This window comes from Canis lupus, chromosome 18, assembly GCF_003254725.2.
Source record: "Canis lupus dingo isolate Sandy chromosome 18, ASM325472v2, whole genome shotgun sequence".
Taxonomy (NCBI): Eukaryota; Metazoa; Chordata; class Mammalia; order Carnivora; family Canidae; genus Canis; species Canis lupus.
In genome coordinates, this window is record NC_064260.1 from 46,673,628 (window position 1) to 46,696,267 (window position 22,640).

Genomic DNA, 22,640 nt, shown 5'->3' on the forward strand with positions numbered 1-22,640 from the left:
AAAATCTGAGGACATTATCACTAGCCCATACCTGTTGTTATGACTATCGTCCATCTGAGGATGCAGGGAGCCGAGGGTCTACCTAGAGTCCTATCCCATGCCCGACCCTGGGATCTCATGACAGGCCTGGCACATAGCCCACAAGACCATGCAGATGGTTCTACTGCCCAGCATGGGCCCCAAGGGTGGCACATCCTTCTGTCAGGGGTACAGCTGTGGTTTGGGGAAGATCAGGTCAATCCCAGCCCCGCCACCACCCCACCAATCTCAGGATCCTGATTCAGGGCCCAGAGAGGGGCTGCACACTGCCTGTGAGGCCCGAGGGCCCCTCCTGGTAGGAACCCCCCAGATCTCTGAGGCCTAGCCCCTGGGAGGGAGGAGGCCCCCGCCTGAGAATTCCTAGAGTCCAGAATAATAACGGGGCATTGCCCATGTTGATTGCAGAGTTCCTGGGCTTGTCAGAAGCACACTCAGGTGCCCTTGGGTACCCCATTTTACTGGGAAAGCAGGGCTGGGCCATGGTCAGACTAGGGTAGCCCCAGTCTCGGGGGAAGGGGACACCTCAAGGAGAGGTTGGCCTCTGGTGGGCAGGAGAGACACATTCCTGGGGGCCCCCGGGATTGAGATGCAGCTCTGACACTCTCGCCTCCACCCCAGGCGGGCCCACTGCACCCAGATGTCTGGCTGGCCTCCCAGGCCTTCGCCCTCCTCAGCTAGAGGCAGTCACCCCAGGCTCATTGCTCATGTGGACTCCTGGGTGCTAATGAGGACCACTCTGGGTGCCCCTGACCTGGCGTCCCCGCAGCCCCTTGAGTCAAGGGGCTCTATGTTCCCACACAGCTCTGGCTGGCCTGTGTGTGTGAAGGGCCTCCTGGGCCATCAAACCCCCACTCAGCTGGCCTGCTGCTACCTGGGGGAGACCCTCGGCCCACGGGCTCCTGGGAACAGGGCCATAAATGTGGCTTGAGGTTTTGCTGACATCATAAGAAGCCTCATTCTCTCTGTTGTGGTTTCTGGTGATTTCACCTGAGCCCCACATGCATTGATGGGCTCAGAGCTGGCGCCAAGCCTCGGTGCCGTGGGGTCAGCGGCTCCGCCCTGTGTGGCCCCAGGCCTGCTGTGGGAGTGTCCCCTCTGCCCTGGCAGCCTCAGAGCTGCAGCAGGCAGCCTGTCCCAGAGCAGGCGCAGCAGGCTGGGGGTCCCCTGGGGCCACCTCTGCCTGTCTCTCCCCAACCCCGAGAATAGTGGGTGTGCCTGCCAGAGAGGGTGTCAGGGCTCAGCGCGGGGCCAGGAAGACAGTGGCTGCGCAGAGCGCTGCCCCTCCTGGCCCGTCAACTGGACTAGTTCTTTCCAATAATAGGAGCTGGTAACCTGCAAAGGGCAAACAGGCAGGCCGTGCGGTGAGTGGGCAGGAAGCTAAGACCCAGAGAGGCCAAGCCGCCAGCCCAGGGCCACCCAGCCCCAGTGACTGAGAATGGAGTGGCTGAGCACCAGGGGAGAGTGGGCCACCGTGTGCGCCCTGGGCCAGAACAGTCCCATTGCACCATAGGGGTAACCTCCTTAAATTCCCAAGAGGCCCCCCCAGGCAGGCAGCATCACCGTCCACATTTAGCGCTGGGCCAAGGGGGCTCAGAGTGGGGGCTGACTGTCTTTGTGGCCTACAGCAAGCGCGGAAGCCCTACGATGTGCGGGACGTCATTGAGCAGTACTCCCAGGGCCACCTCAACCTCATGGTGCGCATCAAAGAGCTGCAGAGAAGGTGGGCTCGGGTGCTGGGAGTGACCTGGGGGGACGGGCAGGGGGGAGTTGCTGCGTGGGGCTCCCTCCCCCTGGGGCTGCACCAGCTCCACAACCCACCCAACCCTCTGCGCCTGCCTTCGACTGCACCGCGTCCAAGGGGGCCCAGGCCCTGCCCAGGACTCACCCACTTCCTGGGAACACCCTGCCGGGCACGGAGCCCCACCCCACGGGTCTGTGTGCCTGCGCTCTCCCCGTCCCAGACCTGCAGCCAGGAACTCCAACCAGTGGGAGCTGCCGTGTTTCAGCTTCTGGCTTAGAGCCTGGAGCTCATTCTCATGGAGGCAGCGTGGTCCCTGGGGCCGGCACAGGCTCACACCGGCTGCACCTCTCTGCTGGGCTAGCCTGGGAACATAAGTCCCTGTGTCCCAGGATAGGGCTGGGACCCTGTGCCCATCCTGACCACACCCAGAGGCTCAGGCTGGTGGCTGCCCCCCGCCGTGGCTAACCCACCATAGGGACGTGAAGCCCTTGGCTCAGCAACCTGGCCTCACCCTGGAAGGACCAGCTCACAGGACGGTCTCCGTGAGCACAGCTGAGATGCCCGGTCTGGGCCAATTACAAAGCAAGGACAGGACATGGGGCAGTCCTGAGGCCCTGTCCTGGCCAGGGAGGACATCTAAGGAACTTCCCAACCACTGCCCCTCGTCTCTGAGCCCCCCCACTCTCCCCCCATCCATAGTACAGACCTCTGGGGCATGGGAGGTAGTGGTGGGTGTCCCCAGAAGGGGTGGGTGGCTTGTCACCCTGCCAGGCACCTTGCTTATCCACCCACCAACAGGCTGGGTGTACGTGTGGCGTCCAGGTCAAGCGTGAGCTGGTCTCCATCTGTCTCCTTCCCTCCCTCCCAGGCTGGACCAGTCCATCGGGAAGCCCTCCCTCTTCATCTCCGTCTCAGGTGGGTTTCTGCATCAAGCCACCCTGCCCGCACCAGACCCTTTGCGTACCCCTCTACCTGCACCTGCCTCTCCCTGTCAGAAGGGGCCACAGGGCCTTGGAAGGGCAGGATAGGCCACACACACCAGAGGGGAGCAGGTGGCCTCCACCCTGAGCCGAGCGCCTTGGAACGTGCTTTACAGTTAGTGCAAGAATCCGCATGGATCCCCTTAAACGGTCAGCCTCTCTAGGCCATCAAAGATCGGGGTGTGGACCCCAGCATCCCATGAGGGGGGGAGACGTGGGGAAGTTTTGCAAGGTGAGTCGCCAGCCCAGAGGGACCAGAGGGACCATCAGCCGCAGGAGGGTGGGCATCATTGTCCAGCTCTGACTCCTTATGTCCCCCGGACCAGGCTCCATCCAGGGAGAACAGGGCCAGGCCCATTCCTGGGGTCACCCTGGCCCAAGTTGTGGTGAGAGCCGTGGCTCACCCAGGGTGGGACAACAGGGCAGCTGAGTGAGGCCAGCGTGGGGGTGGAGGTGGAGGGAGTGCAGAACGTGCAGGCCCACGGCAGCAAAACCCCACGGTTGTTCCAGACGACTGCAATAAAGCAAATATTGCGATAAAGCCGAGTCTGAAGAATCTTAGGGCTTCCCAACGCAGATAGAAGGGATGGTTATGCAGTGCCATAGTCCAGTGTGTGCAACAGCATTGTGTGTGAAAAGCCAGTGTGCAGACCTTCACTGGAGAGGACCTTGGGGCTCGTAAGTGCTGACCATCACCTGAGCCGTCGGCAAGTCTTGTCTCTGACGGCGGATCACCACAGCGCGGGTAGGAATTCAGACACAGCGGAAACAGGGCGAGAATTACTCACATGGGACATGGAGACAGGAAGTAAGCAAATGATGTTGGGACCCGGTTGCCCACAGACCCGCCCAGTGCAGTGTCGCCACAAACCCTCCACCTGAAAATCCACGCCATACCTGCACAGCAGGAAGCAGGCAGCGTCTGTGCTGGGTTTATGCAGCACAGTGGGCACCATGTCCGTGGCCCCTGCAGGGTCATCTTCCGCTCCTGCACCAGGCTCTCAGAGGCCACAACCAGGAGGGGCAGTGGCAGGCCACGGGGCACCCGGTCCAGCCCAGGCCCCGCCTCCCAGAGCTCCCACTGTGGAGGAGCTCACAGGTGCAGGCCTGTGACCCTCGGCTGCCCCACCCTCATCACCCTCCCCCAAAGCCCCCCCCCAACACACATCCCTGATCCTGGTCCTCTGCCCCACAGAGAAGAGCAAGGACCGTGGGAGCAACACGATTGGGGCACGCCTGAACCGAGTAGAAGACAAGGTAGGCGAGGGTCCCAGGCCACGCTGGCTCTGCCGCTCACCATCCTCAGGGTCAGGGTGATCCCCATGGCACGGGGGTCCCCCACCCCCCTGGAGCCGGGTGGTGGTGCCTGGAACCTGGTTTGTAGGCCTCTGGCAATGGGTGTCTTTCCCGATGAGCAGTGCCCAGTACCCCCAGGGCCCCCTGGGAGAGGCTGAGGCTGCCCAGTGCGCCGTGGGGTGGGAAAAGCCATCTACACTGCTGTCGCTGTGTACACTCGCGGAGGTCAGAGGTGCTGACGGTGGTACCAGGGGACGTCGGGGCGTGTCGGTGGGGAGGAGGGCCTGCAGTCTCAAGGACCCGCCTCCATAGGGGTGCTGGGTGGGGAGCGGTGCCGCCCAAGGCCCTGCGGGTGTCCGGGGGGACGTGGGACCTATGGGTCCTCTCCTGCCGCCAAGCCTGCACTCCCTCTGTTCCTGTCACAGGCCCCTTGGCCTGCGCAGCCTCTGCCACCAGGATGCCCCATGCACCCCGTGGGCTTGTAGGTCTTTCAGCATGGGAGCCTCTTCCCGGGGTGTCCTGGGGGGTGAAGGAGCCCTTCTTAGGCTCAAGCCCACCCTGTGAAGTCTCTGTGGTTTGGAGCAGCCGTTATCTTGCCCGACAGCTCGTCCGTCTACACGGGCTTTATCTCAAAGTAGCCCGGAGGCTAAAAATAGAGGGATTTCGGTTGGGCAGGGTCTGTGTCTGCCGCTCGGTTTCCCTGGTAACGCCGGGCTCTGGCCCACTTCATCTCCGCTGTAGCTGGGCAGGAGGGGCAGGGGTGCAGCTCCCACCTCACCCCACCCCACCCCAGGGCCCGGCCTGCCACATCATCTCTTCCCCACCTGCACCATCTGCCCTGGCCTAGGTGGCCATGGGACCGTGACACAGGATGGGACCAGGCAGAGAGAGGGAGGGCCACTGTCTAGGTGCCCACAGGGGCCCTCACTTCGGGCCTGGCTGGCTGAGACTGTGACATTGATGTGTGGCCCTGCCAGACGGACGACCGGGTGCTCTGGTCAGCACAGGCCCAGGAGGCTGGTACCTGTCTGCTCTCAGGCCAACGGCCCAGTGGGAAATGTCCCTGTCCAACAGGATGAGACCAGGAGAAGTCAGTCACATCCCCAGGCAGCAGATATCAGAGGCCTCGGGACCCTGGGCTTGGCCACTCCAGTGAACGAGGTGTATCCTCATCAGGTGCTCCTCTTGGTACCTGGGGCCAGGGGCTGGGGGCAGCCCGTGGCCACACCCAGTGCAGCAGTCCAGGCACCCTGTGTGTGTGGGAGGGGAGGCTTCTAGACATCAAAGGAAGGAGAGGTAGCGCGGGGAACAGACCCAGGCCCCTCACCCCGTCCTGGAGCCCTGGCCGAGGCAGCGTGGCCCCCACTCCTGATGGGAATCATGGCAGCCTGGGAGCACGTGATCCTTCCTGCCCCCAGCGGCCCTGGGAGTGGGCCCTGCTTCTGGGTGTGCTCACCTCTCCTCAACCCCCTGCCTTGCTGGTCTAGGGTTTTCTTACAGCTCTGTGCCCTGCTTCTCAGGGGGGGGCCACCCTTTAAGCTCAGACTAGAGCCTGGTGTCCTCTGAGGGTGATGCGGGTAGGGGACAGGGTCTCCTGGAACAGTGCCCCCTCCTCGGCTGGAGCAGCAGACATCCAGCAGCCTGCAGGATCTGACCACCTGGATGCCCTGGTTGGCCATGGTCAGCAGGGTGGGCTGAGGCAGGTCCCGCACCGGCCTTGGGGATATATATAGAACTAGTGCCCTCATTTCTGTGGATCCGAATGACAAAGGGAAGTATTTCCCAGAGCCCCTGATCCCTGGGGCAAGGTTTGGGGACACAGTCCCCCAGTGGCCCCAGCACTCAGGAGAGGGGCTGTCGCTGGGCAGTGAGGACTCTGGGACAGCTACACACATGGTCACTGGGGAGACTGGTTCTGTGCTGACTCTGTCCCATACTGCTGTGAGGAGCCGGTTCGGTCCGAGAGCCGAGCCCACCTGCCTGGAGTCTCCGAGGGGACAAGCCAGCTGACACTCCATGCCAGGTCGAGGTCCCCACCCGCCCCCTTGGCCTCCAGGGCCTCCTCCGCTGCTGGCCCATGCCCCCTCGACGGCAGACCCTGGGAAAGGGCCTCGCCAGGTCCAGAGGGCACAGTGGCACTTCCCGGGCCCCACATTATCACAGTTATCACCGGGGCCATCGGGACCATAAACAACCCCCGAGCAATCCTGCTGACTGTGGGAAGTCAGAGGCAGGAAATCCAGCAGCCACCGGCCCTCAGAGGCCCAGCAGGCCTGCAGCAATGCCAGGGAGTCAGAGACCCCACTGGGCAGGCCTTGAGCGGGAGAGGAACCTGGCCCTCACGCCGAGAGGTGTGGCCATCTGTGCTGCTGCTCCCATCCCAGGAGGGCTCACTCAGCTGCAGGACACGGGCTTGGAGAGGAGCTGGGTGGGGGGCATGTGGGCTGCACAGCTGCTGGCCCCCATTCTTGGGACCAGATCAGTTCTGAGGATCAGGGCCTGAGATGTCCACTTGCGGGGAACTGCCAGGGAAAGCTAGTTCAGCTTGTCCAGGGGTGCCTCAGTTTCCCTGCAAGGAGCCCTTGCCTCTGGGCCTCACGACTTGCCAGCCAGGGGCCACAAGGGGGAAGAGGGTCCCATGTACTTCCTGCCCACCAGAGCCCTCGTCACAGCTCCGGCAGGCCAGAGTGCTCCCCCCACAGTGCACAGCCCCCCACCTGCCTGTCCCTGGGGTACCTTGCACCTGGCCTGGCCTGGCCGTTGAGGCCTGCCTCACTCCCAGGATGGGAAGAGCAAAGTAACGTTCCCATCCCACGGCCTGTGTCCCCACAGGCATCACCCCCAGACAGTTGGGAACCTGCCCCCCATGACTCAGACCCGCTCCCCACTGGCCTCCCTTTAGCAGGGAAAGAGAAAGGCATGAGCTGCTCCTTGCATGCTTCTGTTTAAAAATCACCAGAGCCGCCATGTGCTGTTTCGTGTTGTCTTTATTCTGGAAAGGAGGGACTTTTATTTCCCCAAAGAAATCCTTCCTTACTGTTGAGGAAACTGAGCCCTAGAGAACTTGAGCAGTTGCCCAAGGTCACGTAGCTGGTTAGGGGGTTAAGGGAAGAGGACGCGGCAGATGGGTGGGGGAGCTGAAGTAGAGAGACAGAGGGACCCAGACAGTGCTTCGTGAACACAAAAACGTAAGGGGTCGGTTGGAAAGGAAGCAGGTACGGCGTGGAGGGCCCAGCTGGGGCCTGGGGGGTCCAGGGCCCTGGAACAGATTCAACAGAGGGGCCTGGCCTGAGAACACGAGCCCCCCTGCCTGGCCCCCAGCCCCCAGCCCTGCGAGGGCTGCTCGGAGGCAGGCGTCCCCTCAGCTCTCTGGGGATGCCACAGAGAAGACTGCCCCAACCTTCCTCCCCCGTGTGTATTCTTAGCTCGGTCCTCAGGACCTGCTGCAGTGTTTATGTTGAGCCCTGTTTATTTTGCAAGCTCAGCTCATACTGCTTTTGCTGATATGAGGAGCGCAGTGGGCTGGAGGATTTCTTTCTTCTCTGTTTTTGCCGGAAATGTTCATGGCTTAGAGCCGGACACAGGGAAGGACTGGGTTTGCAGGCCCCAGTTCAGAGGGCGTGGGTGGGAAGCCCCCCCCCCACCCCACCACCACCTGACATGCCTTTTGCAGCCTCCTGTCCTAGAATCCTGGCCAGCACACCTTTCTCCTGGAGTCCGATGCCCCCAGCCCGGGAGCCCCCCCAAAGCACACCTGCCCCAGACCCCTCTGCTGACCACATGCTTGCCCTCCCCTTGGACCAGACAAGGCCAGTTACCCAGGGCTTGGCATCTGCCCCAGATGCTGCTCCTCCTTCTCGGTCCTCATCCCAGAGGGACTCCTCCATACCCCCAGCTGCCAGCGGGCCTGAGACCCTGTCATCCCAACAACCCTCTCCCTACCCCGCTCACCCCTAAGAGCCACCTCAATGCTGCTCACCTGGCTCTCTGGCCCCACAGCCTCCCTGCAGGATCTAGACAGTGGTCATCTCCCTTGTTGATGATTGTCCAGCCATCCGTGTGGCCTGTGGCCCTGCCCCCAGCCCTTCACATCGTGCGTTGTTAGACACATCTGAAATCTGCCTGCTAATATTTCCTTCAGGATTTTTGCGTTGACATTTGCATGTAAGATACATCCATGACCCCATTTTCCTTCATCATACTGTCCCCATCAGGATTTGGTGTCAAATGTATGTGAGCCTCACCGAATGAGTTAGTTGAGAAGCGTTCTCTCTCTTTCCGTATTCTAAAAGATTTTATATGGGATTAGGATCACCTCCCCCCGCCTTGAATGTTTGGTGAAATTTAAAGGTGAAGCCACCTAGGTCTGGCGCTTTCTTTGTGGGAAGACTTCACACTCTGAGTCAAAGCCATGGCGGTTATGGGAATGGGGGTTTTCTATCTCTTCTTGTGTCAGTTTTGTTCAGTCGTACATTCTAGAGATCTGTACATTTCCTCTCAGTTTTCCAGTTCACTGGCATTATCATTTTAATGTCCATATCATCAGTAGCTAAGCGCCTTGTTTTATTGTCAATATTGTTTATTTGTGCCTTCTCATTTTTCCCCATGGGTCAAGCTTGCCAGCTATCTGCCAGTTTTATTAATATTTTCAACAAACTTTTGACTTTATCGATCCTTGCTATTATAAGTTTTGATTTTGTTTCATTGAGTTCTCTTTGTTTTCTTCCTTCTATTTACTTGGCCTTGATATATTGCTCTTTCTTAGGTTCAGTAATTACTAATTTTCAGACTTTCTAGATTTCTAAGGTGTGATTTTAAGGCTATACATTGTCCTCTACCACTTAAAGTGCATTCCCCAGTTTTGATAGGTAGAATTTAAATCTAATGTCCATTTACTTATATATCTTTCTAATCTCCATGATGACCTCTTCTCTGTCCCAGAAGCTATTTATAGCATGACTTTTGTTGTTGTTAGAATTGTGAGAACTTTCTAATTGCTCACTTGTTAGAGAAAGTGATTGTGTGACACCAGTCCTTTGAAATACTACAAAACATGTTTTATGGCACAATAAGTGGTCCATTTTTGTAAATGGACCTTCTATGCCTGAATACCATATGTATTCTAATGCTGTCAGCTGCAGGGTTATATTTATGTCCATTAGGATGAGCTGGCTAATTGTTTTTCTTGAAATCTGTATTCTGATTGGAATATTGTTATCTACTTGATCCGTCATTACTGAGAAACACATCAAAATTCCAACTACTGTGGAGGATGTGTCTAGTTTTTCTTATATTTCTGTCAATTTTTGCTTTATATGTTTTTAGGTCTTATGATTAGATGCATATATTAAACTTTTTATATAGTCACTGCTGGATTCAATGTCTTATAATTACACAGTATCCTCTTTATATCAAGCAGTGTTTTGTTTGCCCTTAAAGTCTATTATCATTGCTATCCAGACTTAAATTTCTGTGAACATCTTTTGTTTTAAAGCTTTATTGAGGTATAATTTGCATGTCCTAAAGTTCATGCAATGTACATGTATGACAGATTTTAGCAAATTTCTAATTCGATGAGCAACTATCATCAAAACTAAGTTTTAGAACATTTTTCAATATCCCCCAAATTCTCTTAATTCCATTTGCAATCATTGCCAGTTTCCACCCCCAGCCACAGTCAAATACTGTTCTGCTTTCTGTCTTTGTATCCTTAAATTGTGGTGTTTTTTTTTTGGGGGGGGGGTGTTTTGTTTTGTTTTGTTTGTTTTACAGAGGGAGGGAAAGAGAGAGGACCGGGAGAGGGAGGAGAGAGAGAATCTTAAGCAGACTCCATGCCCACCGTGGAGTCTGACATGGGGCTCAATCTCACAACCCTGAGTTCATGACCTGAGCTAAAATCAAGGGTTGGACGCTTAGCTGCCTGAGCCACCCAGGTGCACTCCTCAAATTTCTGTAAGACTAGAAATTTGCCTTTTGTAAAGGTTTCATATAAATGGAGCAATCCAACATGTGGTGTTCTGAGTTTTGGGTGTTTTTTTTTTTTTTAACATAATGTAATGTTCTTGAGGTTCATCTTTATTGTGCCATGTTTTTCTTTCCTTTCTAATGCTGACTAGTATTCTGTTGTATGGATAGACCACATTTTGTTTACACAGTTGCCAATTGATGGACATTTGGATATTTTGCATTTTGGGGTTATAGAGAATGCTGCTGTAAACTTTTACCCACTAGCCTTTGTATGGACATACATTGTCACTTCTCTTGGGTAGGCTCCTAAGAGTGGAATTGATGGATTCTATGGTAAGTTTCTTTCCAATTTTCTAAAAAAAACTTATGACCTGTCTTCCAAAGGGCTCTGTACCAATGTGATTTCCCGCCAGTCATGTACAAAGTTCCACCTTCTCTGTATCCTTGCAGATACATGGTAAGGTTGGTCTTTCTTATTTTAGCCAATCTAGTGAGTATATGACTGTGTCTCATTATAGGTTTGATTTACATTTCACTAATCACCAGTGATGTGGAGCAGCCTTCCACATGCCTATTCAGCATTCGCAGTCATGTGTAGTGACGTGTGCATTCAACTCTTCCCTGTGTTCTGCTAAGTCGTTTGGTCTGTTACTGGCTAAGTCATTTGTTCTGTTACTGGCTAAGTCGTTTGTTCTGGCTAAGTCCTAAGAGTGGTTTCTATGTTCCAGACACAAGTCCTCTATCAGATAAACAACTTACAAATATTTTCTCCCCTTCTGTGGCTGTCTTTTCATTATCTTCATCATTTCTTTTAAAACAAAAGTTTGACATTTTAATGAAGTCCAATGTATGTTTTCTTTCATAGTTCATGCTTTCGACATTCTACTGAAGGCCATGAATGTTTTCTTCTGTTTAATTCCGGAAGTTTTATGGATTTAACTATTACACTTTGCCCTGTAATTCATCTTCAGTTAATTTTGGGGTATGGTATGAGATAAGTCTAAATTAATCTCCTTTATTTTTTTATTTTTTGTTTATAGATATGCAAGGGTCTCAGCACCTTTTGTTGCAAAGACTATTTTCCCCATTGAATTGTCACAGCACCTGTGTCAGAAATCAACTGAACAAAAATATGTGGGTTTATTTCTGGATTCTCGAGTCTGTTCTCTTTGTCTATATACCTGTCTACAAATCCACATCACACTTTCTTGATTATTGTAGCTCTATAATATGTTTTGAAATCAGGTAGCATGGGATCCCTGGGTGGCGCAGCAGTTTGGCGCCTGCCTTTGGCCCAGGGCGCGATCCTGGAGACCCGGGATCGAATCCCACGTCGGGCTCCCGGTGCATGGAGCCTGCTTTTCCCTCTGCCTATGTCTCTGCCTCTCTCTCTCTCTCTCTGTGACTATCATAAATAAATAAAAATTAAAAAAAAAAAAGAAAGAAATCAGGTAGCATAAGTCTTCCAAGTGTTTTCTTCTTTCTCAAATTGTTTTGCTCATTCTAAGTCCTATGAATTTTTCTATGAATTTTATAATCATCTTGTCAGTTTCTATCAAAAGAGAGAAAGAAAGAAAGCCAGCCAGCCTGCTGGGATTTTGATAGGGATTGTGTTGAACCTATGAATCTGTTTGGGAAAAACTGATCTCAGCAATAGAGAGTCTCCTAATTCATGAACACAGCATATCCTTCCATTCATTTTATCTTTAGTTTCTTCCAGTGATGTCATTTTTGGCATATAATTCTTACACATCTTTTGTTAAATTTACTGCTAAATATTTTATGACTTTTGGTGCTACTGTTAATAGAACTGTTTCCTTCATTTCATTTTTGAATTGTTTATTGCTAGTATATAAAAATACTATTAATTTTTTATGTAAAACTTGTAAAATGTGACTTTGCTATTATTAATTTTAGTAAATATTATTATTGTTGTTGATTCCTTAGGATTTTCCATGTATAGAATCATGCCATGTGTAAATAAAGACAGTTTCACATCCTTTCAATCTGGATGCCTTTAATTTCTCTTTTTGCCTATTTTTCACTGGCTTGAACTTCCAGTAAAATGTTGACTAGAAGGAGCCAGATAATATCTAACTGAGAAAAGCACTCAGTTGTTCACCACTAGTTATGATATTAGCTGTAGGTTTTCCACAGATGCTCTTTATCAGGTTAAGGATTTTTTTTTCCTTCTATTCTTAGTATGTTCAGAGTTCTTATCTTGAATGGATCTTGGATTTTCTCAAATGCCCATTCTGCATCTTTTGAGATGGTCACATGGGTCTTATCCCTTATGCTATTATTATGGTATGATAACCAATTTGGAGATAAGAAACTAACTTAGTATTTCCCACTTGGTCATGGTTTATAATCTCTTTTATATGTTGCCATATTTACTTAGCTAATATTTTGTTAAGAATGCATCTGTATTCATAAAGGATATTGATCTATAGTTTTCTTGTGATTTTTTTTTCTGATTTTGATGTCAAGTTTTAAAAAATCTTTTCTTTTTAATCCTATATTCACATTTTGGATATCTTTTAGGAACACTTAATGGCTGAGGGTTTTTTAATCATCTAACACATTTATACTTAAAGTAATTTCTAATATATTTGATTTCTAGCAATGTATTTTGTGTTTTCCATTTGTACTAAATTTGTTAAGGTTTATTTTGCTCCTTGTGTTGGGTTGATGGTTGTTTCTCATTTGCTTTTTCTTCTACTGTTTTTAAAATTATGTATTCTATTGTCATTCTTGTAGATGTTAACCTAGAACATTTTAAATAGATATATGGCAGAGTTAATTGTTACTTTTACCCACATCTATAATATAATAAGGACATTATAATACTTTTGATTAGAACACTTCAGTCACTCTCCTGCTGATTTATAGTCTTCGTTGTATATTTTAGTTCAATCATGTTTATTTTTTTAACCCAGTGAGTCATAAATAGTAGTATTTGATACAATCAATATGTGTTTAAATTTACCCACCTATTTGCCTCTTTTGTCACTCATCATTTATTTTTCATCTCAGAACTTACATCTGGGATCACTTTCTTCCAGCTGAAGTATTTGTTAGAATTTCCTTAGTTGAAAATCAAAATCTCTCAGATTTTATTTTTCAAATTACTTATTTTGCTGTTGTTTTTTAAAAAATATTTCCACTGGGAATAAAATTCTAGGTCCTAGATTACCAAAATGGTTTTCTCTCAGCACATTGAAAATATTATCTGACTGTTCTTGGGTTTATACTGTCAGTCCTCAGAACAAAGGTGAAGAGGAGCTCTTGCTCCCTGGAAGGTGGTGTATCTCTTCTCTCTGGCTGTTTTAAAGATCTCTCCTGTAGTTCTAGTCTCCTGTATTTTTACCAAAGGGTCTTCATGAAGTTTCTTTTGTTTGTTCTGCTTGGAATTTGGTGAGTCCTTAATCTACCGTTTGGTGTCTGGCATCAGTTCTAGGTTACTCTCAGTCATTAGCTCTTCAGATTTTGCCTTAGCTCATTATCTCCTTCTGGAATTTTCATTAGGTATGTGGCAGACCATCTCACTCCCCGCCATGTTTTTGAATCTCTCTCATTCTAAAATCACATTGTTTCTCTATACTGTATTCTGGATCATGTCTTCTGATCTGCCTTCCAGTTCACTAATTATTTCTTCACCTGTGTCTAATCTGTAAAACCTGTCCAATGAATTTTCAATTTCAATTATTTTTCTATTTATGGAAATCCTATTTGGCTCTTGTTCACAACTGATAGATCATTTTTATAGTATCTTCCTTTTCATTTGTATATTTAAACTTAAAAAATCTTGAAGTGTATTGAATGTGGCTATTTTATGTTTAATTTCTATTAATTTTGTTATCTAAACTCATTGTGAGTCTGCCTCTCTGGTCTTTGTTTTTTCCTTCCTGATTTTCATTCATGGTGTTTCATTCCCTTTGAGGGCTTTCTTCTTTAAAATCTGAAGTGTATATATCTTAAAATTTATCTGTGGTTATTTTTAAGGCCCAGTGGAGTTCAGGGTCTTGGGGAAGATCTATGGTTCCCTCTTCCTTTGCTATACATGTGGGAGCATTACCACTCAGGACTTTAAATCCCAGGCTCAAAGTTTTCTAGACCACCCAGGAAGCGTACATTTGTGCTTCCAAGCTGAGTGTGGATGTGATTTCTCAGAGCAAATATTGTTCCACTCCCCTTAGCAGCAGGGGATTCTCTTTAGTCTTTTTGAGAAGTGGGCTATTTCTCATTGACCCTCACACTGAACGTGGAGTCCTTTGAAGGTCCCAGCTTTATGTAGGGCTGCGCTGCAAGACTCCCACCTGGGGCAGGCCTGGGCTTGGATACCATCCACCACCTGTGAAACTCATGTTTGCTCAGCTCATCAGATGCCTTCAGGGCACCTTGTACGTCTGTGGGATCCACTTTCACTGCACTTTCAGCCTCTGACCTCCCCTACTTCCTGGTGAACTCATTAATGCCAGTGAGTCTCTTTCTCCAACATGTGATCAGACAAGCTCTCATCCTAACATAGCGGATAGAATCAGGATTTTGAAGGTGGGATTTTCCTGGAAAGCCTGGGTCTTGTGGCTGTGGTGTCCCAGCTCCCTAGACTGGTTCCTGACTCTGCTACGTTCTATTTCCTCATGACACTGGGAGCTACTGGACAGTAGTGACAGGTCTGGTTTATGCTGGTCCCTGGGGTCTCAGTCATAAGTGGGTCTCATGCTGGAACTCCAGAGGGTTGGGTTGGGCTGCCAGCCCTCGGCAGGCTAGACCAAGGACAAACTCCTACACTCTCTCTACCCCCCAGAAAGGGAGGAATCCCCCCCACTAACTTGTACTGAGGCCCACTGGCCTAATTCAGTTAGGGGCCAGCAAACTGGGACCTCTGGGCCAAATCTCAACCCTGACCTATTTTTACACTAATAATAATAACAATAATAATACAATTTCTTAAATAGAAAACAGAGCTTGAATGTGATCCACAACACCTATAATATTCATTGGCCTCTTATAGAAAAGTTTGCTGACCCAGAGTCTAGGCCTGGGTTGTCCAATAGAAATCTCATGGGAGCCACACATATAACTTAACATTTTCTAATAGCCACATTTAAAAAGATATAAAGAAATAGATTAAGTTCATTATAGTAATATATTTTATTTAACCCAATAGATTGAAAATATTATCACTTCAGTATATAATCCATACAAAAGAATTGTCGGGATTATCGACATTGTTTCTTCAAAAGCCGGGTGTGCGTGTTACGTTTACAGTACACCTCAGTTTGGATGGTACATTTTCATAAGAACTCCTCAGTCTGCACTTAGAGGTAAAATTTACAGTTAAAAACGAGGCTCTCTTACCCAAGTAATTCTAAACATAGTTAAAGTTTTCCAATTACTGAATCGGGGATCTATATTTATACAGATATATTTATATAGATATATTTTTATATATATTTTTTTATATATAAATATAAAAATTATATATATATATATTTATATAGATAGTTTATATATATTTAAACTTGAATCTGCTTAACTTAAATTAAAATTCCTTTCCTGGGTTTCACAAGCCACATTTCAAGTTCTCCATGGCCAAATGGGGCTGGTGGCTGCTTACTGGACAAGCCGCTCTCATGCGGACCCCCCTACCACCATCCAACCTAGGCAGGACCCGGGGAAGTGCCCCGTGAACACTGACATGTCGAGAGGGTGCCTGACGCAGGCAGATGAGCAGCAGTGGGCAGGGAAGCAGCATCTCCTACGCCCTGATGTCCCCAGCAGGGACATGTCCTTGCAGGCTCCTCGGTGCACGCTGGACAGAATCCTCCCTGGATTCCCTCCCTCGAGCCCCCAGAGCCCATGACCCAGGCCTCCCTGCCCACCGTCTGCCTGGGACTCTGGTCCTTGCACCACGCCTGGTCTCCCACCGGCCGGGCTGCCTCCACTTCTGCTCTCAGGAGGCTGCGAGGCCGCATTTGCAGGCTCCCCACAGAGCACCCCACCACCGTGGGCTCAGTCATGCCCTGGCCGCCCACTCAGGCGGGTAGCATCAGGAAGCTGGGTGAGGTGTGGGGCTCCCACGACAGCGCTGCCCTCTGCACCCCTGTTCAGAGCCCCCCCTTCCTGTGCCCCTCCCCGGCCTGCTCTCCTCGCTGGTGAGCCGCTCTGGAGTGACGGGGCCGTAAATAGGCGAAGGCGTGGGCTCCAGCTGATCAAAGGGCCCCCTTCAGAAGCCTTCATTAGCTGCTATTCTGGGAACTGGTTATTTTAAGGTTAGTGTATTTTTTCTTTCCTGAGGAGCCGTCTTAGTGGATGGCGAGGTCCTGAGGTGCTGGCTCTCCAGTCAAACCACACAAGCCCTGTTTTGTCTAGGGTTTCAAAGATAAACCCATAATGAAAGCGTCAGTTGACGCTGAGCGCCACCGCCCCCCTTCCTGGGCAGAGGGGGGCGGGCCTGCCGGGGAGTCCCCGGACCCCAGGAGCCCAGGAGACCTGGGGCCGCCGCTCTCCTGGAGGGAGCCTGAGGTCAGGGCCGCCCGGGCCCGCCGCCTGGGGCCTCGGGGACGCCGAGCCCAGCGTTCTCACGGCCGGGGCCGCCCCCGCAGGCCGTGCCCGGAGCCGGGCTCTGGAGGCTTCTCCCCATAGAAGGCCCAGCTTCGGCCAGCAGTCTTCGAGGGGAGATGCCCGCCCTCCCCGGTGGCCAGGGGGACCCACACTAATGTCAAAATTGAAGAGGGTGGTGATGCCCTGTGCTGGCATGCATGTGGGGACACTGTCACTCGTGTCCCTCGCTGGGGGGGATGCGGATCCGGCACAACAGAGCTCTGGAAAGGAGTCTGGCAATGTCTGTTAATGTCAGAAAAACATGTGCCCTTGCGTCTAACACGGGCCGGTGGAGTGCCTGGGGTGGGGATTCACCGAGGATGACACTCGTCACACCGCAGCTTATAAGAGCGAGAGTTGGGGTCACGGGGACTTGGGAAGGCCCCCCAGTGGCAGGAGGGACACTGTCACGAGCTGCTGAGGAAGAGGACTGAGAACCAGGCTAAGCCTCGAGGCCTGAGGTGGAGCCAGGAGGGCAGGGCTGGCCTCCAGGGTGCGAGGACTGCCAGGCAGCGGACGGCCTGTGCATTTCTGAGAAGTTCTGAGATGTTCGGTGATGTTCGGTTCCTATCCGTTGAGAGGCCCCTTACAATCCATGTGTGCATTCTCAGGTGTTTCAGGGGAGACCAGGCAGCCACCCTTCCCTGTCCAGCCCCCTGCTCTGGTGCTTGGTCCTCTGCCCGCGAAGGCTGCCCTCCCACCAGGACCGTCCCCAGGGCCACCATCCCCTGGGCTCCAGCCCAGAGCATCCCCTCTGCAAGGCTCCAAGTTCACTCTAGGGCTCGGGATCCGTCTGAGCCTCTTCCCCCTCAGTCGACGCAAGGAAGAGTGGTGCAGTCCATGGGGCACATCCAGGCCCCCTCCAGGCCTGACAGTCCCCCTGGAAGGGATGCACGCCTGGCTTCGGCTCCACCCTGTTGGTGAGAACGAGCAGCATGGCCCTTCCCAGAGGAGTTTGGGGAACGGAGTCCCAGCAGGGTGGCTCTTTTCCGGCCACGTGGTGAGAGGAGCAAGGACCTTTGGAGGCATCCGTGGGTCAGGACATCTGTCTGGCCATCCACGTGCATCCAGAGGTGATGGCAGACTTACCTGTGACTCAGGCCTGCCTGCCTGAGCGTGGGATGGCCTCCACAGCTAGCCTGCTCCTGCCCACGCACACCTGCCACTGAGTGCACCAGCAACATGGCCAGTGGCTCAGCCCTCTGCCCCTGGCAGGGCCCTAAAACAGCCCAGCACCCAAGAGACCTACATGCTGGGCTTGACTCTGTGGGTCAAGTCCTCTCAGGTTAGAGGGCACCCAGGAAGAGAAGCCTGGGAGGCACAGCCATATCTGGCCGTCTGGCCTTCCAGCCCGGGCTGGCTTCCATGTCAGCAGTAGGCATGCTTGCACAAAGGGACAAGAAGGGGCGATGGGAGGGGACATGGTCAGCCGCGGCCTGCCATCTGAGCCATCTCCCAGCCCTGCCATCTGAGCAACTCCTCCTGTCACCCTCATCCCCATGCTCCAGGTGACAGGACCAGAGCAGGAGTCCCTGCGTAAGGCTGAGCCACATCTGTGGGGAGCTGCTTCACTGAGGTCAGAGAAGTGGGTGGGCCCTCGTGACTGGGAGTATCAGAGTGGCCCCGCGGCAGGCAGCCCCGGTCACATCCGTGGGTCTGAGTTTCTGCTGGAGGTGGTATTTCAGAGACTCAGTCTCCCCCTCGTTGAAGTGAAAGCATGGACCAGGTGGCCTTTGAAGAAGCTGCAGGCATTCTAGACCCTTCCATCCATCAGGCGTGAGACCCTCAGGCCTCTGTGGTGTCTAGGGGATTTGTCCGCCAAGAGGCCATGGTTGTAGGACGGAGGTCAGAGCTGGCCTGGAGCTGCAACCTGGACCTCCTATCAGGGCTGATGCCCAGGGCAGCACGCTGGCCAGAGCGCAGTCCTGGGCCTCTCCAGATGCGAAGGCAAAAGGCAGGAAGGCTGACCTCATGGTCAGTCCATTACTGACCACCTGTCCACTCCCCCCTGGTCAGCAGGAGCAGATGCCCCTTGGCTTCCCAGGAGGGAATGTGAATGCTGGCATCTGAAGTCTGTTTCTGGCCTAGAAGGCCCCCCAGGGGCCCGAGAGTCTCACCCTGTTTGGGATGGAAAGGTCTGCAGCTCCCTCAGTGCCACATTCTGGCATGGGGCCTAGAGTTGGGGGTTTTCCATGACAAGCAGTGATCCTGAGGGTGGCACCCCAACCCGGCAGCAGGTCCCCATCTCTGGAACCCGGAGCCACTGTGCCTGCGCCTCCCCATGGGGAGATACCCAGTGCCCCCAGGGCTCACGGCCCCCGGAGCCTCTGTGTCTCCTCCATCCAAGGCAAGGAGGTGGGCAGGAGAGAAGTACACTAGTTCAGGGCCACTCAGGCGGGCCTGGTCTTCTGTGGCCTCCGCCCACACCCCCGATGCCCGAGAGGCCCAGAGCCTGCCCAGACAGCTGCCAACGGCTAGGCCCACTAGGTGCCTCCCTCCAGGGCACCTAATTTATGGGCCCAGAGCCTCGTCCCTCCTGCAGCCCTGCCTCAGTGAAACAGAGCCAAGATTTGAGCCTGGGCGCCTGGCTCCCGTGCCCATGTGTTCTCCAGTTGCACACGTTTGGCTTCTAGTTGATGATCTAGGCCTCCCACTGATACGTGGGAAGGCCCCAGGGACCTTCCCATCCCCCTCCCCATTTTACAGAGCACAAAATCCGGCCCTCCCTTGGCACTTACACAGCCAGCAGCTGGGTTCAAGCCCTGCCCCCTTGGCTCACCGGCCATGAGAACTGGTGAGTCACAGGGCCTCAGTGAGCCCATGAGTCAGTCAGTGGAGAGGGTGATTTTAGTGCTACTGGGCCAAGTGCTGCAGAGCATTCCTGAGTTGACCCACATCCAGGCCCGAGGAACCTCACGTGCAAAGGCCCTGTGGCACGGGGAAGTACAGCAAATTCAGAGATCTGGGTGTCTGATTGTAAAGCTCAGAACAAGTGGGCACGAGAATGGACTGGCCATTGGGCAGGGAGCAGCCTCAGGAGCCAGCCAGGGCGTTTAAGCTCTGCTCTAACCCCACTCGCCGTGGGGCCAGGAACAAGCTTTCTGGGCCTGAGCCTCAGTTTCCCCGGTTGCACCATGGCCCCCTGCTCTCTGTGGCTTCAGCCGACCCCAAGAATTGTTCTCCCCCCCACACCTCCCTCCCTCTTTCCTGGGCGTTTCCCTTCGGCCTGCCCAGTGACGATACCCCCGCCCCCGACAGCTCGGCCTCTCCTGAATGACTCTATTTATAGGCCACAAAGATTGGCCAGAAAGGAAATGTACATTTTTTGAAAAATGTAGCTCAAGTCCACGCGAACTTCTGTGGGTCCACGGAGGCAGGCGGGGGCCAGGGCCTGGTGGCGGCAGAGGCCCACGTGCGGGCGAGCAGGCGGCGCATGGCGGCCGGGGCCCCTCCGTGGGTGTGTGATCCACGGCATCAGCTGGGAGGGTCCGGGAGGGTCGGGGTGGGCAGGCCGTCTGCGGGGGCCCGGGCGTGAGGGCGGCCGGAGCCTTGTCTCTGAGGCGAACCCTCCCAGCCGCCTTGGCCGACCTCAGAAAAACATGTATTTTGATCAAAATGGGCCCTTTTTAAAAACTTGTCACCCTGCGGGTCAGGGCACAGCCTGCCCCCGGCCAGTCCTGCATATTAAGCAGTGGCTTGGTCACCACCAAAAATAGATGTCCCAGCCCAGAGGCAGGGCTGTCCCGCCCGCCGGGGAGGGGGCCCCGGCCCTGCGGCCCGAGTGTGGCCGTGGGGAGCCCGCGCCCGGCACGCTCGGGGCCGCCTCCCCTCGGGGTCCCAGCGCCAGGCCGGGGGACGAGGCACGCACGTCTGGGCGCACCCCGGGGCGGCAGCTGGGCCCCGCGACCGGGCCTCGCCCGCCGGGCCCGGGTGGCAGGTGGACGCCGGCAGGTCCCCAACCGCAAAGCCACATGCAGCAAGTAGCGGGCGGCCTCGACCCCGCCCGGCGCCCGCGCGGCACAGGCCTGGGCCTCCCCGCTCTTCGGAGGCCCGTGTCCACCATCGCCGACGCCGCCCTCCAGGCCGGCTGCACCCGCGGGGAGTCGCCGTGAGGAGCTGCTGTTTATTTTGCCGAGCGTGCGGCCTTTCGTTGCCTGGGCTCCGAGCGCTCCAGAGGCAGATGGAAATTTTTGTGGATTGAACACGGGGCTGAGGCGCGCTGGGCTGTTTGCGTTGGCAGCGGGCTCCCTCCCCGCCCCGCTCCTCATCCGCTGCTCCCGCCCTCGTCACCCGAGCGTCCATTCATGCCTCCGCGCCCGGCCCCTCCCCCGGCCCTCGTGCCCTCTCTCGCTGCCGCGGCCGGGGGGGCCTCCAACCCCTCCCCACCTTCGGGAGAGGCTGCGGGGCGCGGGGCCCCTTACGCACTGGGGACCCCCCGGCCTCCAGTCCTCGTCGATGAAACGGGGGCCGCTGTGCAGACGAGGCAGGCAGCGGGGGGGGGGCGGCGCCTGTGGGTCCAGTACCAGGAACACGCTCAGGACGCGAGACCCGTCGTGGGTCCTGCTCTCAGGAAGCCAAAGGGCGGCCAGGCGGCTCGGGGGGCAAGGCTCGATGCCTCCCTCCCGCTCAGAGGAAACCCTGTGTGTCCAGGTGGGCCCTGGGCCTGCTGCCCTGCGGGAAAGACCTCTGGGCGCAAGGAAGCCAGGCATGTGGATCCCTGGGAGAAGAATGTTCCGGGCAGAGGGCACAGCTGGTCCAAAGGCCCTGCGGTGGGGCCGGGCCTGGCTCGTCTGAGCGGTGTGGCTGCAGCCAGGGCTGGAGGGGACCTAGAGGTCAGGGCAGACAGGGAAGGGGCTGGGCGACCCTGAGGCCCTGTGGGCCACCGGAAAGGCCTGACACGTCAGCAGAGGGAGGTGGGGGTCTTCAGGGCCGAGCGAGGGTGGTGGAGACCCCACTCACATTCTTAGCTGTGCCACCCTGGCACATTGAGAACAGACAGAAGGGGCGCAAGTGTGGCCGCAGGGGGTCAGCGGGGCCCGTGCACACCCCCTCCCACGCTCCCCTTGCCCACTGCCACCACCCCCGCCCCGGGACGCAGGCCTGTGAGCGTGCACAGCCCCCCCTCTGTTTGCTGCCGGCCAGGAGCCACAGGTCAGGTCTGGCACATAAAGAGCCATCTGTGTGGGCAGCGAGGTGGCCGGCCAGCCTGCCGCCCGCACAGGGACACTCTATCCAGCAGGCCCACCCGCCCCCACGCTGTTGGGCCACCTAGCACCCACCCCTGGCAGGAGCTCCTCGGGGCAGTGTGAGGCTCTGGCCCGAGGTACTGACACCCGGGTGACCCTTGTCACCTGGCCACTATCGGCCCCAAGAGCCAGAGCGATGAGGCCCGGCAGAGGGCCTGCGGTCGTATCCTGGACGCACCAGCAAACACGGGGTCCGGGTTTTAAGGCTTTGTGACGTTACCTTTTTAGAAGAGTGATTACATCCGAAACCCGGGGTGGAAATCGTGGTAGCAGAGTCCCTGAGGGCGTCTTCTCAACCCTGTACCTTCTCCAGGACCCACGGGTAACCTAGAAATGGAGGCCCCCCTGGTCCAAACAAAGGAGCAGAGGTCACGGGAGCAAAAAGTAGAGAAACCAGGACAGGAACCCTCCTGAACTATTGCAGGCGTGCAGGCGAGCATCCATTCATCTTATGTCCACTGGGACAGGATGATCTCTGCCCCTTGGAGCACCCGGCCTGGCAGGCAGAGGAGGGAATGCACAGAGTGACCCATAAATACCTATTTCCCAGTATGTAAAAGGGGACCACCCGGCAGGCAGGCGCTTCCCTCGTCAGGAGGGCAGGACGGAATCAAGTGGAGGGCATCGTGGGGTGGAAGAGTAACCCGATGAGCGGCCCGTACAAAGGCCCTGGGGCCCAGGGTAGGTGGGGTACAGAGCCATCTGAGGCTGAGAGCAGGTGAGTGAGCCACTGAGTTCTGCAGCCACCACCCCTGTCCCACG

At 54.4% G+C, this 22,640-nt stretch overlaps 1 protein-coding gene across 3 annotated transcripts in view; it reads left to right on the forward strand.

Annotated features, from left to right (window-relative positions):
- KCNQ1 (potassium voltage-gated channel subfamily Q member 1) overlaps positions 1-22,640 on the forward strand; it is a 324,161-nt gene that overhangs the window by 248,832 nt on the left and 52,689 nt on the right. For all 3 annotated transcript variants that reach the window (XM_049096377.1, XM_025451838.3, XM_049096378.1), the window contains 3 exons: positions 1,665-1,759; positions 2,649-2,695; positions 3,956-4,017. In XM_049096377.1, the coding sequence (XP_048952334.1) occupies positions 1,665-1,759; positions 2,649-2,695; positions 3,956-4,017 (204 nt within the window). The remainder of the gene's footprint in view (positions 1-1,664; positions 1,760-2,648; positions 2,696-3,955; positions 4,018-22,640) is intronic.